Source organism: Canis lupus, chromosome 15 (assembly GCF_048164855.1).
Source record: "Canis lupus baileyi chromosome 15, mCanLup2.hap1, whole genome shotgun sequence".
NCBI classification, from domain to species: Eukaryota; Metazoa; Chordata; class Mammalia; order Carnivora; family Canidae; genus Canis; species Canis lupus.
In genome coordinates, this window is record NC_132852.1 from 45,573,898 (window position 1) to 45,590,711 (window position 16,814).

A 16,814-nucleotide genomic window follows, 5' to 3' on the forward strand; every position below is an offset into this window, starting at 1 on the left:
TCTTTAACAATGAGTATTCATAATCATAGAGTAATCATAAAAGAAAGATTAAATTTTGAATTAATTTCTTATTCTCAATTCCATTGTAGCAGTCATGTTGGGATTACTTCAGGAATTTCTGGCCTCTCTGTATGTAGTCCTTTTATTGGTCTTTAGGTTTCTAAAAAAACTGATTCCTTTAAAAAATTTTTTCTTTGGCTTCGTATCTCCTCACTCTTCATCTCACTCACTCTGTTGCCACCACAGTGTATTTTCTCTTTTCCTTCGACACTTAGATACTCTTATTTTACTAATTTTGAATTTGCTCTTCCTTCTACTTTAGTGTTCCTTTCCCAGATATCTGCGTGGTTTGGTTCCTTTTGTACTTCAGATCTCTATTGAAATGTTTCCTTACTCGTATAAAATTTTATTTTGTAAAGTTTATAAATATCTTGTTTATATTATTTTTTTTAAAGATTTTATTTATTCATTCATGAGAGACGAGAGAGAGAGGGAGGGAGGGAGGGAGGGAGGGAGGGGCCGAGAAGGAGGCTCCAAGTAGGGAGCCTGATGTGAGACTTGATCCCGGGTCTCCAGGATCACACCCTGGACTGAAGGCAGCACTAAACCACTGAGCTACCTGGGCTGCCCTATAAATACCTTGTTTAAAGTGGTAACCCCTCATTCTTTGCTTTAATTTTTCTTTCATATTGTGTGTGTCTCTTTTGTTACAAAGAGTAATGGACATTTCTTCTCACTAGAATGTAGTTTAGTGAAGGCAGAGATTTTGTTGTTTAATGCTGTATCCCATGTTTTAACAGAGCCAGACACAGGAGGATTGATGGAGTTGTCTAATGATGCTTGTTAACTATGTTATCTAAGTAATTGCTTAAAATGTTACTAACTATATTTCATCTCAGCTTCTAAAAAGTGAGATGTGAAAATTTGTCATAATTGTGAATTTATCAATTCCTCGTTCTGTAAATGTTTACTTTATACAATATGAGTACTTCTATTGAATTCCTGGGAAATTAATCTTTTTATCATTAAATAATGACAGCCAAGTTTAAGCCACTTACATTTACTGTGAAAACCTGTATTTTTATTTAACTTCTTATTTTATTTTCCATGTATTATGTATTTTTTATTTTCCTTTTTGCCTGCTGTTGGATTGGCCAAACTTTACTCATCCCATCTGTTCTTTCCCCTTTGCTTTATAGATGTCTCTTAAATTTAAACATAACTACTTAATAAATACTAAAGATAATTACCTTCTCCATTTTTCCACAAGTAATACAATCAACCTTGGATTCTTTTAGCCCCAGTCAATCCGTGTAGTCACTTATTCAGTTTTGTTTCCCCTTCACTCATGAAATTTGAAATGATGCCGTTTTCGCTGTTTGATCTAGTGTGTTATATTGACTAATTTCTAATATTAAGTCATGCTTGCATATTGATGATATTTACTAGTATTTTACTTAGTTTTTTTTTTTTTTTTTTCTTCCATAGATTTGTTTTCAACCATGGTTTTTGGATATATTAGGATTTGGGTTGGAGTGTCTTTTTTAAGTTTTTTGAGGGAAGGGGAGATTGCTTCAACTTTAAAAATTTCTTAGGGAGATGCCAAGTGACTCAGCGGTTGAGTGTCTTCCTTTGGCTCAGGGCCTGAACTCGGGATTAGGGATCAGGGATCAGGGATCGAGTCCCACATCAGGCTCCCCTCCAGGAGCCTGCTTCTCCCTCTGCCTCTGTTTCTGCCTTCTCTTTGTGTCTCTCATGAATGAATAAATAAAATCTTAAAAAAAGTTTCTTATGTTACATCTCCTTTTTGTTTTGATTATTATCATTTTGAAATAAAGATTTAAATAGTTTTTCTAGGGCAGCCCCGGTGGCCCAGCGGTTTAGCGCCGCCTTCAGCCCAGGGCGTGATCCCACGTCAGGCTCCATCAGGCTCCCCGCAGAGCCTGCTTCTCCCTCTGCCTCTGTCTCTGCCTCTCTTTCTCTCTCTGTGTGTGTGTGTGTGTCTGTCATGAATAAATAAATAAAATCTTAAAAAAAAAAAAAGAAAAAAAAGTTTTTCTATTTAAAATAGATTTGTAACTTTTTCATATTAATCTTTTATTATTTTCTGTTCTCAGTGTTTTTCAACTTAAATACTGAGTTTGTCTTTTTAAGTAATAAAATAATTTAAAGCTCTCATTGTTTGAATATCACTGTCAATTTCTAAGTTTTTTTAATAAATTTATTTTTTATTCGTGTTCAATTTGCCAGCATATAGAATAACACTCAGTGCTCATCCCATCAAGTGCCCCCCTCAGTGCCCATCACCCAGTCATCCCCACCCCCCGCCCACCTCCCTTTCTACCACCCCTAGTTCTTTTCTCAGAGTTAGGAGTCTCTCATGTTCTGTCTCCCTTTCTGATATTTCCCACTCATTTTTTCTCCTTTAATTTCTAAGTTTTTAAAATACATTATATCGTGTTTTTTCTTATGTGTTTAGGGATCTTTTTTTTTTTCTTCAACTCCTTTCTAGCCTTAATTTCTGAGATTTCCCAAAACTTAAAGGCGTTAGTGTTTCTTATTCTTTAAAAAAATTTCAGGGATCCCTGGGTGGCGCAGCGGTTTGGCGCCTGCCTTTGGCCCAGGGCGCGATCCTGGAGACCCGGGATCGAATCCCACTTCGGGCTCCGGGTGCATGGAGCCTGCTTCTCCCTCTGCCTGTGTCTCTGCCTCTCTCTCTCTCTTTCTCTCTCTCTCTCTCTCTCTCTCTCTCTGTGAGTATCATAAATAAATAAAAAAATAAAAAAAAATTTCATTGGGTCAAAGAATCTCACTTTACCATGATTCTTATGTTTATTTGACATTACTGAAGTTCATTTTAGAAATTAAATTGTATTACTTTGTAAGATGTATGACTAAGTATATTCAGTATTTAATTTTTTTTGAGTGGTTTGCAAGTATATGCATCACTTTCATGTATGGAAGTGTCTTAAAAATATACTCATCTGGGCATCATTCCCCAATTTCACTAGATATAGAGGTATAACCCCGGGATGCCTGGGTGGCTCAGCAGTTGAATGAATGCCTTTGGCTCAGAGTGCGATCCTGGGTCTGAGAATGGAGTCCCACATCGGGCTCCCTCCGAGAAGCCTGCTTCTGTCTCTGCCTATGTCTCTGCTTGTCTTTCTGTGTCTCTGATGAATGAATGAATGAATGAATGAATGAATTTTTAAAAAAAGAAGTATAACCTGGTGTTTGAATTTTGCAAATAACGCACTAGACTAGGTGATTAAAAACCACTATTGTAGCTAGAGGATCATCTCAAGGTCAGCTCAAAAGAGGGAGAGAGCCTGAAATCAAGAATTAAGTGATTTATGATGACAAAATATATTGATCTGGGACAAAATTAAAACCTAAAATTTTCTAAAGAAAAATGACTCTATAATGTGGTATTTACTATTTGATACAGAAAAATGCAGTAAAATTTGCCTCATTTAATTATGTGTACCTTCAACTTCTTTAAGTGTAATTGTAAGCCTTAAAATTTAACATTAAACTCTACATATTTACTTCTGTGTAGGCCTCGGAGTAAAGGAAAAACTACCGTGGAAGATGAGGACAGCATGGATGGACTGGAGACAACAGAAACAGAAAATATTGTGGAAACAGGTATCAAAGTTAACAGAATTTTTAAAATGTACACAATTTGCACTATTAGCATTTGTCTATAGACTGAGTTATAAATCCTCATCTGCTGAAATCGTTTGATAAGTTATGATACAGTGAAAAAGTTGAGGTCTCTTTTTTTCCCTATAGCCTTGATTTAGTGGGAAGTATTTAATATCTGTAGAGAAATGTTTTATTAAAGCAAAATTAAAACTGGAAGGGACAGTAATTCCAGGCTGTTATAACGATAGTGTGTGGTTGATTTCTGCTTATGAGCCATCTAGTGTTTATTTGAAGCTTATTATGTTAGTATGTGTGTGGGGAAAAAAATATGTTCTATTAATAGGCAATCCTGTGAAATGCTGGGTTAATGCTTTCTGATCTGCTGAACTTGTAGGTGCTCTAAGTAAGCTAATGTGTATTGTGTATCTGCAGAAGGAAGATAGAGTAGGTTTCCTAAAGTAATTTCCAAAATTCATAAAGTTTATAATTTAAATTGTCAAAGAGGTGAGGTTTCATGTTGTATTCAGAGAGTGTCTGTGTGAGATGGTCTCTAACAGGCAATGTTTTCTTCACAGTTGTTGGATAGAGTTTAGACATAGTGATAGGTTTTTTTTGTGAAGTTGAATGTCCTCTTGTTGCTTACAGAATGTCATACAGTTGTTAGAGAAAAGTTAGAAATTGCAGTACCTCGAAATACAATTTTCTGTAAAATACTTTTAGTTGTCAGTGTGTTGCTGCTAGATGGCTGTAATTCTTGGAAAGCCTTCAGACGTCCTCCAGTTCTCGTTCCTCTTTTCAGTGGAGTCTCTGTAGGTAGAGTGATGACTGAAGCTTGGAATGCAGAATTCTATATTTTGCTCTTTTGTTGCAAATTTGTAACCACATAGTTTTAAACTTGAATTTGTGTAAATTCCCCACCAGGTATTTTTTGATTTATTTTCCTTAAATTGAATACTGTTCAATTCAACTGTTATATACTGTTACTTTCTAGTGAAAGGTGTTTTTGAAGTTTTAAGTGACATTTTTCACAATAATGACATTTTTTAACATGGTAATTAAACCAGTGCTACCAAACTGTACCCCAGGCCCCTTTTTGTGCACTTACCAACAGTCTTCCTGAGTACTTTCCCTTGTTTTCTGAAGATTTAGCACCTGCCTTTCTATTTTCCTCTGCTTCTCCTATTGTGATGTTAATTATTCAGCACCCAGGCCTCTTGGCTCCTTGATTTCTCAACATTCTGATTCTCCATCCCACTCTCAGCCTGTCCTTCTTGTGGTCATACATGATCAGCCTATGTCATTGTCTCACTTGCTATGATGACTGCTGTTTTTTTTTTTTTTTAAGATTTTATTTATTTATTCATGAGAAACACACACAGAAAAAGAGAGAGAGAGAGAGAGAGAGAGAGGCAGGGACACTGGCAGAGGGAGAAGCAGGCTCCATGCAGGGAGCCCGACGTGGGACTTGATCCCTGGTCTCCAGGATCATGCCCTGGGCTGATGGTGGCGCTAAACCGCTGGGCCACCCGGGCTGCCCCACGATTGCTGTTTCATTTCCAGAATCTTAGCATTAACTGTTCTACCCTCTTGACTTCTACCTCTTCTTTTTCCAGCTCATTTTCTCCTTATATTAGCATCATAATAATTCTTGAACCATACTGAGTCCTCCAATCCAGTAATCTTAGTGATGTGGTTATTACCCTCCTCTACTATCTCAGAGTCTGTGACCCATTATTGGAGTCTTTCTCTTACTCACCTTTGACTCCTTTACCACTCGATCTCACTGTTTTTTTTTTTTTTTTAATTTTATTTATTTATTCATGAGAGACACAGAGCGAGAGAGAGAGGCAGAGACACAGGCAGAGGGAGAAGCAGGCTCCATGCAGGGAGCCTGACATGGGACTTGATCCCAGGTCTCCAGGATCACACCCTAGGCTGAAGACGGCGCTCAACCTCTGAGCCACTGTTTTGTTTTTATCACAAAATCCAAATTCTGTATAGCAGCTGATAATGGCTGGTAAAAAACATAACCTTGCTGACTGATTTCATTTTAAATTTATGACCTCAAATCTCAAATGGGTATGATTGCTACTCTACACTCATTCTACTTTTTTTTTTTTTAATTTTTATTTATTTATGATAGTCAGAGAGAGAGAGAGAGAGAGAGAGGGGCAGAGACACAGGCAGAGGGAGAAGCAGGCTCCATGCACCGGAAGCCCGACGTGGGACTTGATCCCAGGTCTCCAGAATCACACCCTGGGCCAAAGGCAGGCGCTAAACCGCTGCGCCACCCAGGGATCCCGTACACTCATTCTACTTTTATTTTTTTAAAGATTTAATTAATTTATTTGACAGAGAGTGTGCAAGCAGGGAAGCAGCAGAGGGAGCAGGAGAAGCAGGCTCCCCAGTGAGCAGGGAGTGGGATACAGGGCTCCATCCCAGGACTCTTGAGATCATGACCTGAGCCAAAGGCAGACACTTCACCTACTGAGCCACCCAGGCACCCCACTCATTCTGCTTTTTTTTTTTTTTTTTAAATTTTTTATTTATTTATTTATGATAGTCACAGAGATAGAGAGAGAGAGAGAGAGAGAGAGAGAGAGGCAGAGACATAGGCAGAGGGAGAAGCAGGCTCCATGCACCGGGAGCCCGACGTGGGATTCGATCCCGGGTCTCCAGGATCACGCCCTGGGCCAAAGGCAGGCGCCAAATCACTGCGCCACCCAGGGATCCCCCTCATTCTGCTTTTTTATGGAAATTTCCTCTTCCATTATCAGTGATCATTCTTTCACCACCTTTTCTCTTCCAACTTCCAACACCTCCTTCTGTTTTTCATTCTTCAGTTATTGACGATCTTGCTTATTTCAATGAATAAAAGAAAAAACAGAAGCAACCAGGAAAGAAATTCTACATTCACCCACCATCAAATCTCCTTTCCTGCTTGGAGCTCCTCCCATATATTTTACCTTCCCTACTGTTAACATGGGATGAACAGACTCTAGTTATGAAAGGCCAGCTTTTCTGCTTGTATCCTGGATTCTGTCTCTTCATCTCTTAGGGACTTTGCACCTTCAGTTTTCCTGGTTTCTTGCATCACACATTTCCTGTCTCTGTGAATCATTTCCATTAGCATTTGAACTTAAAGTATTACATTTCTTGAACACAAACACCTCTTGACCAGACATCCTTTTTCAGCAACTGTATGCTTTATTGCTCACTTTTATAGGGAAAATCCTTGGAAGAGTTGTCTATACTTACGGCTACTGTTTATTTTGCCAAGATGCCACTTTCTCATGAACCTACTCCATGTCAGACTTCCTTCCTCCTCCTCTAAATCATTCTTGTTAGTATCACCTGTGATCTCATATTGCCACAACCAGCTGCTATAGTCTTTGTTGGCCTTAACTATTCAGTATTGTTTCACACAGCTAACCACTTTTTGTAGTGATGGTTTCGTGTTTTTTTTTTTTTTTAAACTTGATTTTCAGCACACCACATTCTCTTGATTTTTTTCCCTACATCACTGGTGTCTTTTTATTCTCTTTTGCTCATCTTTAATTGCTTTAAATATTATCTGTGTGCTGATGACTCCAAATTTATATTATCAGCTCTTTTCTTGTTTTTAGCACAATCTATAGCTTTCTTCTTTTTTTTTTTTTTATAGCTTTATTCTTAACATCTATTCGTACTGTCTAAAAAGGATCTCAGACTTGGTATGTCCTCTCTGGCACTCTTTTTTGTTATCCTGAAACTTTTCTTCTAGTGTTTCTGCCTCATTAAATGACATCATTTTTCAGGCTGAAAATATGGAGCCTATTGGAAAATCTTTTGGGCTTTATCTTCACAATATATTCTATTTCAAACACTTTTCATCTCCTTTGCTAATGTCCTTCCACTTCTGTCCACCACCACTCCTTGTGTGGACTGCTGCGGTAGCTACCTGTTCCCTTGCTTTTGTTTATTCTAGTCTTGTTGTCTCCATAATAGCCAGGGATCTTTTCAGACCAAACTAAGAGTCTTATTTCCCTCTGTCAACTATCCAAGGCCTCCAATGATACTTAAAATCCAAAGTCTGTACCCTGATCTTCAAACTGTACTAATTTGATCTTGGCTACCTGTCCAACAACATCTGCTCTTCCCCCTTGCTCATTGGGCTCCAGTCATACTGGCCTTTTTGCTATTCCCAGAGTCCACTAATCACATTCTTTTATAAACCTTTTGTACTTTTCTTTCCTTCTTTTTCTTCTTTTTTAAAAGATTTTATTTATTCATATGAGAGAGAGAAAGAGAAAGCCCAAGTGGGGGGATGGGCACAGGGGGAGAAAGGAGCAGACTCCCACTGAGCAGGGAGCCCAATGTGGGGGCTCCATCCCAGAAACCTGAGATCATGACCTGAACTGAAGACAGATGCTTCTCTGAAGTAGAGCCACCCATGCCCTGGCCTTGGCACTTTTCTTATGCTTTGTTTAGAACCCCTGTTCCTAGATATTCCTACTGCTTATTCTCTCAATTCATTCAGGTCTCCACTCATTTGCTCTCTCCTCAGACAGGCTTTTCTGAACCAACTTTTCTAACACTGGTTACTCTATTGTTTTTTTCTTTTCTTCCTAGTATTTAAATAGACATGACATTGTGCTATGTTTTATGATGTGCCTTCCACACCAGACTGCAAGCTTCATGAGGGTTAGGGATTTGCCTTGTTTATTGATTTATCACCAGTGCCTAGAATACTTCCAGACACTTTTTCACTAACTGAAAAGGTATTGCATTCTTATAGTTTCTTTTTTGTATTTCCCAAGCTACTGCTGTTCTTAGAGCATCACCACAAAATTAAAATTCTGACGTTAAATTTTTTTCTTATGTGATGATCACTAAGCCCCGCAAATGGACTGTCTTCTCATGTCTCTTAGATAAGACTGAAAGGTTTAACAGGAGCAGGATAATTGTCTTCTTCTGGCTTTTTTTATTTTACTAAAGTTAACTAAATTCAAGTGAGCTAGTCTTTGCTCTTTGTCCTTGGAAAGACCTTTGTCCAGTTGTTTTAGTGAATGTAGGGCAAAGAAAATGGTAAAGAAAAGAATAGAGAACAGTTGATAAAACTAGTAAGCTACAGGGGCGCCTGGCATACCCTGTCAGAGGAGCATGACTCTTGATCTCAGGGTCATGAGTTCAAGTGCCACATTAGGTGCAGAGATTATTTAAATAAATGAAACTTAAAATAGGGGCAGCCCCGGTGGCACAGCGGCTTAGCGCTGCCTGCAGCCCAGGGTTCGATCCTGGGGACCGTGGATCGAGTCTCACATCAGGCTCCCTGCATGGAGCCTGCTTCTCCCTCTGCCTGTGCCTCTGCCCCCCCCCCCCCCCGTGTCTCTATGAATAAATAAATAAAATCTTTAAAAAAAAAAAAAAGAAAAAAAAGAAACTTAAAATAGAAAAACCCAAACTACTAAGCTACGAATAACCTAAGCAAAGAGAAGAGTTTCATACATTTTTAGTCAGTTTAAAAGCATACTGGAGTTGGCTGCAAGGTTTTAACATGTGCATGTCTTAAGACCCCAGGTTTATTGGACGGTCTCTTGTGTCTGTAAATTTTGTTCTTTGATGTATTCATTTAATGATTTACAGTAATGGAGGAGTATTTATTAAAATGATTATAGGGGATTTGTGTGGGGTGGGGTAAGTGGTGGGAATGAATATCCTATAAGTGGCCATTGGGAAAGTCACAAGAAATTTCACAGATCAGTTTTTTATGTTTTTATGGTAAGAACATCCTATGACTTTTTTTTTGGAAGTGGTGGCTGTTACAACAGTCTGTTTTTTCCTATATATAAACAACTTGAATGAAGTGCAAGTTGGTTAAGAGAAATTCCACTTTTCTTTGAGAATCATTTATATAATCAGGGCTTTGCAAACTTGTTTTAGTTAATTACAATTGTTAATTATGATTTAGCTAATAATTATAATTAAAAATTTCTTTTGATTGGTTAAGTTGTGGTAGTTTGGCCAGTGGACGTCCTTTTCAGTTTGCTTCTAAGTACTGTTTAAAATCATCTCAAAATGTTTCAAAGCTCATTGCTCTTTGGCAACAGTATTTTTCAAGAACATCTTTAATTTTCTCTGCCCCAGGATATGAAATTGACTATTCTCTAAGGACTCCCTAGTTCTTTTTAGTGGAGAATAGTATTAGAAATAAAAATCTAGGCTCTAAGTTTACATATTATATTGTTTTTGATGAGAATTGTGTTAGTCTATTTTAGTGATTTATTAGTTACTGCATAGATGTGAGAGTGTATTCATGTTTCTATAAGTACTTGTTCACGTTAGTACTTTTGGATACCTCTAGTATAATTTTTAAAAAATAGACTTTAGTGTTTAGAGCAGCTATAGGTTGACAGCAAAATTGAGTGGAAGGCACACATATTTCCTGTATGCCTTCTGCCCTTAAATATGCATAGCTTTTCCCATTGTCAACATACCTCACAGCATGGTATATTTGTTGTAATTGATGAAACTGAACTGACACATCATTGTCACCCTAAGGCTATAGTTTACATTTTGGTTCACTCTTGGTATTGTATATTCTATGAGTTTGAACAAGTGTGAGATGATATGTATCCATCATTATAGTATCTCACAATATTCTCAACTCCCCTAAAAATCCTCTGTATTCCACCTATTCATCCCTCCCTCCCCTTTAATCCAAGGCAACCACTGATCTTTTTACCATCTCCATAGTTTTGCTTTTTCCAGAATGTCCTACAGTTGCAGTTATACGGTGTATAACTCTCTTAGATTGACTTCTTTCACTTAGCAATATGCATTTAAATTTTCTCCATGACTTTTTTTTAAAAGTTTTTTTTTTTTTAAAGATTTTATCTATTCATTCATGAGAGACACAGAGAGAGAGAGAGAGAGAAAGAGAGAGAGAGAGGCAGAGACACAGGCAGAGGGAGAAGCAGGCTCCATGCAGGGAGCCCGATGTGGGACTCTACCTCGGAACTCCAGGACCATGCCCTGGGCCGAAGGCAGGCACTAAACCTCTGAGCCACTCAGGGATCCCCTTAAAGACTTTATTTATTCATGAGAGACACACAGAGAGAGGCAGAGACATAGGCAGAGGGCGAAGCAGGCTTCCTGCGGGGAGCCTGATGTGGGAATTGATCCTAGGACCCTGGAATCATGACCTGAGCCAAAGACAGATGCTCAGCCACTGAGCCACCCAGGTGCCTCCTCCATGACTTTCATAACTTGAGAACTCCTCTGTTTTTTGGCACTAAATAATATTCCATTGTTGGGATGTACCACAGTTTATCCATTCATCTGCTGAAGGATATCTTGGTTGCTTCCAAGTTTTGGCAATTCTGAATAGAACTGCCATGAACATTCACATGAATGTTTTGTGTGTACATAAGTTCTCAACTCCATAAGTTCAACTCCTTTGGGAAAATACTAAGTAGCATGACTGCTGGATCATAAAGTAAGAGTATGTTTAGTTTTATCAGGAAGTTCCAAACTGTCTGTATAATTGGCTGTATAATTTTGCATTGCTACCGGCAGTGAGTGATAGGAGTTCCTTTAGCTCCACATCCTTACCTGCATTTGGTGTTGTCAACGTTTCTGATTTTTGCCATTCTATAAGTGTGTAGTAGTATATCATTATTTTAATTTACATTTTTCTGATAATATATCACATGGAACACCTTATTGTATGATTATTTGCTATAAAAATATCTTTGCTGAGGTGTCTGTTATATATTTATTAGCTCTTAAAGAAAAGATTTTATTTATTTATGAGAGAGAGAGAGAGAGAGAGAGAGAAATAGCATATGAGGAGGGGAGCAGCAAAGGAAGAGGGAGAAGCAGGCTTCCCACTGAGTAGGGAATCTGATGTGGGGCTTGATCCCAGGATCTTGGGATCATGACCAGAGCCGAAGGCAGACACTTAACCAACTGAGCCACCCAGGCACCTATTAACCCATTTTTATTTTTTTCTATTAACCCATTTTTAAATCATGTTGTTAGTTTTCTTGTTATTGAGTTTTAAGAGGTTCTTTGTATATTTTGGATAACAATCTTTTACCAGATGTGTCTTTTACAAATATTTTCTCCCAGTCTTTGGTTTATGTTTTTATTCTGTTAATAATATTTTAAGCAGAGTAGAAATTTTTAATTTTAATGCAGGCCAGTTTGTCAACTGTTTCTTTTATGTATCATGACTTTGGTGTTGTATCTAAAGAGTCATTGCTGAGACCAAGGTCCTCTAGATTTTCTCCTATATTCTAAGGATTTTGTAGTTTTGCATTTCACATTTATTTTGTTAGCTTCTGTGAAGGATGTATGGTGTGTGTCTAGATTGATTTTTGTGTGTTTTAGTTCCAGCATCACTTGTTCAAAAATACTTTTTTTCTCTACTGTTTGTTTTTGTGTCTTGTTTCATTGACCCGTTAAGTATTTATTTTAGTCTGGTTCTGGCTTCTTTTTTTTTTTTTTTTTCTCTCTTTAATTTTTTTTTTTTTTTTTAAATATTTATGAGAGAGACAGAGACACAGGCAGAGGGAGAACAAGGTCCATACAGGGAGCCCGATGTGGAGCTCTATCTTGGGTCTCCAGGATCACACCCTGGGCTGAAGTCGGTGCTAAACCGCTGAGCCACCTGGGCTGCCCTGGTTCTGGCTTCTCTATACCATACTGTTGACCTATTTCTTCTTTTATCAAAATGATAGCCTTTTTGGGTGGAAAGATTTTATTTATTTATTTGAGAGAGAGAGGGCAAGTGAGAGCACAACTGGGGCCAGGGGGAGGGGGGCAGAGCGTGGGAGTGAGAGGGACAAGCAGACTCCTTGTTAAGCGTGGAGCCTGACATGGGGCTCTATCCCAGGATCCGGAGATCATGACCTGAGCTAAAGTCAGCCATTTAACTGACTGAGCCACCCAGGTGTCACATAATGATACAGACTTGATTACTGTAGCTGTATAATAAGTGTTGAAGTCAGTTCTCCAACTTTTTCTCTTTCAATATTTTGTTGACTAGCCTGGGTGTTTTGTTTCTCCATAAAAATTTTAGAATCAGTTTGTTGATATCCACAAAAAAACTTGTGGGATTTTGATTAGAATTGCATTGAATCTATAGATAAAATTGGGAAGAACAAATGCCTTGGCAATATTGAGCCTTCCAATCCATGAAAATGAAATATATCTTCATTTATTATTCTTCTTTGATTTCCTTTATTGGAATTTTTTAGTTTTTATCATATAGATCTTATGTATATGTTGTTAGGTTAAACGCAAATGTTTGATTTTGGGGAAATGCTAATGTAAATGGAATTTTAAAAAATTCAAATTCTACTTGTTCATTGCTGGTATATAGGAAAATAATTACTGTTGTATATTAACCTTGTATCTTGCAAACTTGCTGTAATTGCCTGTTTGTCCCAGGAGTTGTTTTTGTTTTTGTTTTTGTATATTTTTTTGGATTTTGTATATCCTTTTGGATTTTCTACATGACATCTGTGAACAGGGACAGTTTTGGTTCTTCCTTCTCAATCAGTATACCTTTTATTTCCTCTTCTGGTCTTATTACAATAGCTGGAAGAATTTCTTTTTACAAAGTTGAAAAGGAGTGATGAGAGGGTGACATTCTTTTTTTTTTTTTTTTTTTAAAGATTTTATTTATTTATTTGTGAAAGACGCAGAGAGAGGGGGCAGAGACACAGGCAGAGGGAGAAGCAAGGCTCCATGCAGGGAGCCCAACGTGGGACTCCATCCCAGATCTCCAGGATTACACCCTGGGTTGAAAGCGGCACTAATCCGCTGAGCCACCCGGGCTGCCCGAGAGGGTGACATCCTTGTCTTATTTCTGATCTTAGAGGGAAAGCTTCTAGTTTCTCACCATTAAATATATAGGCTGTAGGGTTTTTTGCAGTTTCTCTTTTTTCTTTTTTTCTTATGATTTTATTTATTTATTCATGAGAGAGACACAGAGGGAGGCAGAGACATAGGCAGAGGAAGAAGCCTGATGAAGAAGCCAAGCCTTCTCCATGGGAAGCCTGATGGCGGGATTTAGTACCAAGACCCTGGGATCACAACCTGAGCTGAAGGCAGATGCTCAATCACTGAACCACCCAGGTGTCCCTCTTGCAGATATTCTTTATTAAGTTAAAGAAATTCAAGTTTATGGAGAATAGTTTTTATTCTGTGAATGGGTGTTGGATTTTGTCCATACTTTTTTTGCATCTATGATATGATTACGTGACTTGTCTTCTTTGGCCCATCAGTGCAATGTTAATTAACATTAAATAAATATCAGATGTTGAGCAAGTCTTGCATACTTGGGATAAATCCTATTTGGTTGTGTTGTAATTCTTTTTATACATTTTTGGATTCATTTTGCTAATATTTTGTTGAGGATTTTTGCATTTATGTTCATGAGAGATCCTGGTCTGTAGTTTTTGTTGTTGTTTTGTTTTCTTGTAATGTCTTTGTTGTTTGGCATTAGGGTAATGGTGTTCTCATAGAGTGAGTTAGGAAGTATTCCCTTTGCCTCTGTCTTCCAGAAGAGATTGTTAAGAAATAGTGTAATATCTTCCTTAAGTGTTTGTTAGAATTTACCAATGAAGCCATCTGGGCTTGGTGCTTTCTGTTTTAGAGGGTTATTAATTATTGATTCAGCTTCTTACCAGGTATAGGTGTATTCAGATTGTATCTTTTTGTGGTGTGTTGGCAAAGTGTGTCTCTCTCTCTTTTTTTTTTAATTAAAAAATTTTGGGTCAGCTGGGTGGCTCAGTGGTTTAGTGCTGCCTTCAGCCCGGGGCATAATCCTGGAAACCCAGGATCGAGTCCCACGTCGGGGTCCCTGCATGGAGCCTGCTTCTCCCTCTGCCTGTGTCTCTGCCTCTCTCTCTGTGTCTCATGAATAAATAAATAAAATCTAAAGAAAAAAAATTGGGGGGGGGGGCTCCTTGGGTGGCTCAGCAGTTGAACATCCGCATTTGGCTCGGGGCGTGATCCTGAAGTCCCGAGATCAAGTCCCATATCAGACTCTTGCATGGAGCCTGCTTCTCCCTCTGCCTGTGTCTCTGCCCCCCCCCCCCGTGTCTTTCATGAATAAATAAATAAAATCTTTAAAAATTTTTTTGTTTTTTGAGAGAAAGTGAGTGTGAGTAGGGGGAGGGGCGGGGGGGGGGGAAGAAACTCAAACACGCTTCATGTTCAGTACGGCTCCCAATGCAAGCTTGATCTCACAAAGAGATCTTGACCTGAGCTGAAATCAAGAGTTGGACCCTTAACCAATTGTGCCAGCCAGGAACCCCTTCAAATTGTGTCTTTCAAAGAAGTTTGTCTAGGTTATCAAATTTGTGGGCATAGAATTGTTAATTGTATTCCTTTAGCATCTTTTTAATGTTCATAGGACCTGTAATGACGTCCCTTCTTTAATTTCTGATATTAATAATTTGTATTCTCTCCCTTTTTTTCTTTCAGTAAGCCTGGATAGAGGCTTATTGATTTTACAGGTCTTTTCAAAGAAGCAACTTTGGTTTCATTATTTTTCACCATTGATTTCTTGTTTTAAATTTCATTGATTTCTCTTTTAATTTTTATTATTTCTTTTGTTCTGCTTACTTTGGGTTTAATTAGGTTTTCTTTTTCTAGTTTGATTGACTTTAGATCTTCTTTTCTAATATATACATTCAATGGTGTAAATCACTCTCAAACCACTGCTTTTGCTGTATCTCACAAATTTTGATAAGTTATGTTTTTATTATCACTTAGTTCAAAATATTTAAGAATTTCTCTTGAAATTTCTTAGTTGAGCCATGTGTTATTTAGAAGTGTTGTAAAAAAAAAAAAAATAGTGTTGTTTAGAGGGTGCCTGGCTGGCTCAGTTGGTAGAACATGTGACTCTTGATCTTGGGGTTGTGAATTCAAACTGCTCATTGGGTATGGAGCCTCCTTAATAAATAAATAAAATTTAAAAAGATTTAAGAAATGTGTTGTCTAACCTCCAAATATTTTTGGAATTTTCTAACTATCTTTCTATTACTGATTTCTAGTTTAATTCTGTTGTGGTCTAAGGCCAGATATTGTATGATTTCTATTTTATTTTTTATTTTTGTATGATTTCTCTTATTTTAAATTTATTTTATGGCCCAGAACGTGGTCTGGTGAATGTTCCATGTGATCTGGAAAAGAATGCATATTCTGCTATTGTTGGATGAAGTAGTCTATTGATGTGCATTATATCCAGTTGATTGATGATGGTGTTGGGTTCAACCATGTCTTTAGTGATTGTTTGCTTGCTAGATCTATATTTTTGGTAGATGGGTTAACATCCCTATATGTAATAGTGGATTCATATATTTGTCTCTGTAATTCTATCATTTTTGCTTCATGTATTTGACACTGTTGTTAGGTGCTTATGTGTAAAGGATTATTATGTCTTCATGGAGAATTGACCTCTTTATCATTAGGTAATGATGCTCTTTGTCCCCGATAATTTTACTTGCTGTGAAGTCTGCTGTGTCTGAAATTAATATAATTTCTCCTACTTTCTTTTGATTTGCAATATACTCTCAGTAAATTTCTAGTATTCAGCTAAGTATATTAACTGTAGTCATGTTGGTATGTTGGATCTCTAGACTTATTTATCCTATATAACTGCAACTTTGTGTCTTTTGGCCAATCTCTCCTCATAACCAGTCCCTGATAGATACCATTGTAAGTCTGCCCAATTTTACATTGTTTATTAGAAATTTGACTTGATTTGTTAGTCTCTCTAGGCTATACAGACTTCAAAGTTTGATTGGAGGGAACTTTTCTCAAATTATCTCTATATATCAGTTCCATTCTGAAGAATCTAAGGGTCAGTGATCATACACTCGATTCCTTCTTACATATTTTAATTATGTTAAGTGACACCTTCAGACTACATTATCAGCAATTTTATTCAGAGCTCTTACTTCATACTAGACTTGAGGCTTGCCCAGGGGGCCTCATTTCTCACAAATGAAGAACAGATTTCAAACTGAGTGCATGCTTGTGTCTTGACTTTCACTTTGTATAGACCAGTCCCTCCTTTTCCCAGGTCTTTCTCTAAGAATCCCCTCTTTCTGTGAATACCCACTCTACCTCCTCCTTTCAGAAATTCTGCCTTTGTCATTAGATTTCAC

General features: G+C 37.7%; 1 protein-coding gene across 20 annotated transcripts in view; it reads left to right on the forward strand.

The window, feature by feature from the left end:
- The window catches only part of KMT2C (lysine methyltransferase 2C), a 284,203-nt gene that overhangs the window by 80,785 nt on the left and 186,604 nt on the right, over window positions 1-16,814 (forward strand). For all 20 annotated transcript variants that reach the window (XM_072776881.1, XM_072776873.1, XM_072776879.1 and 17 more), the window contains one exon: window positions 3,560-3,648. In XM_072776881.1, coding sequence (XP_072632982.1) covers window positions 3,560-3,648 — 89 coding nt within the window. The remainder of the gene's footprint in view (window positions 1-3,559; window positions 3,649-16,814) is intronic.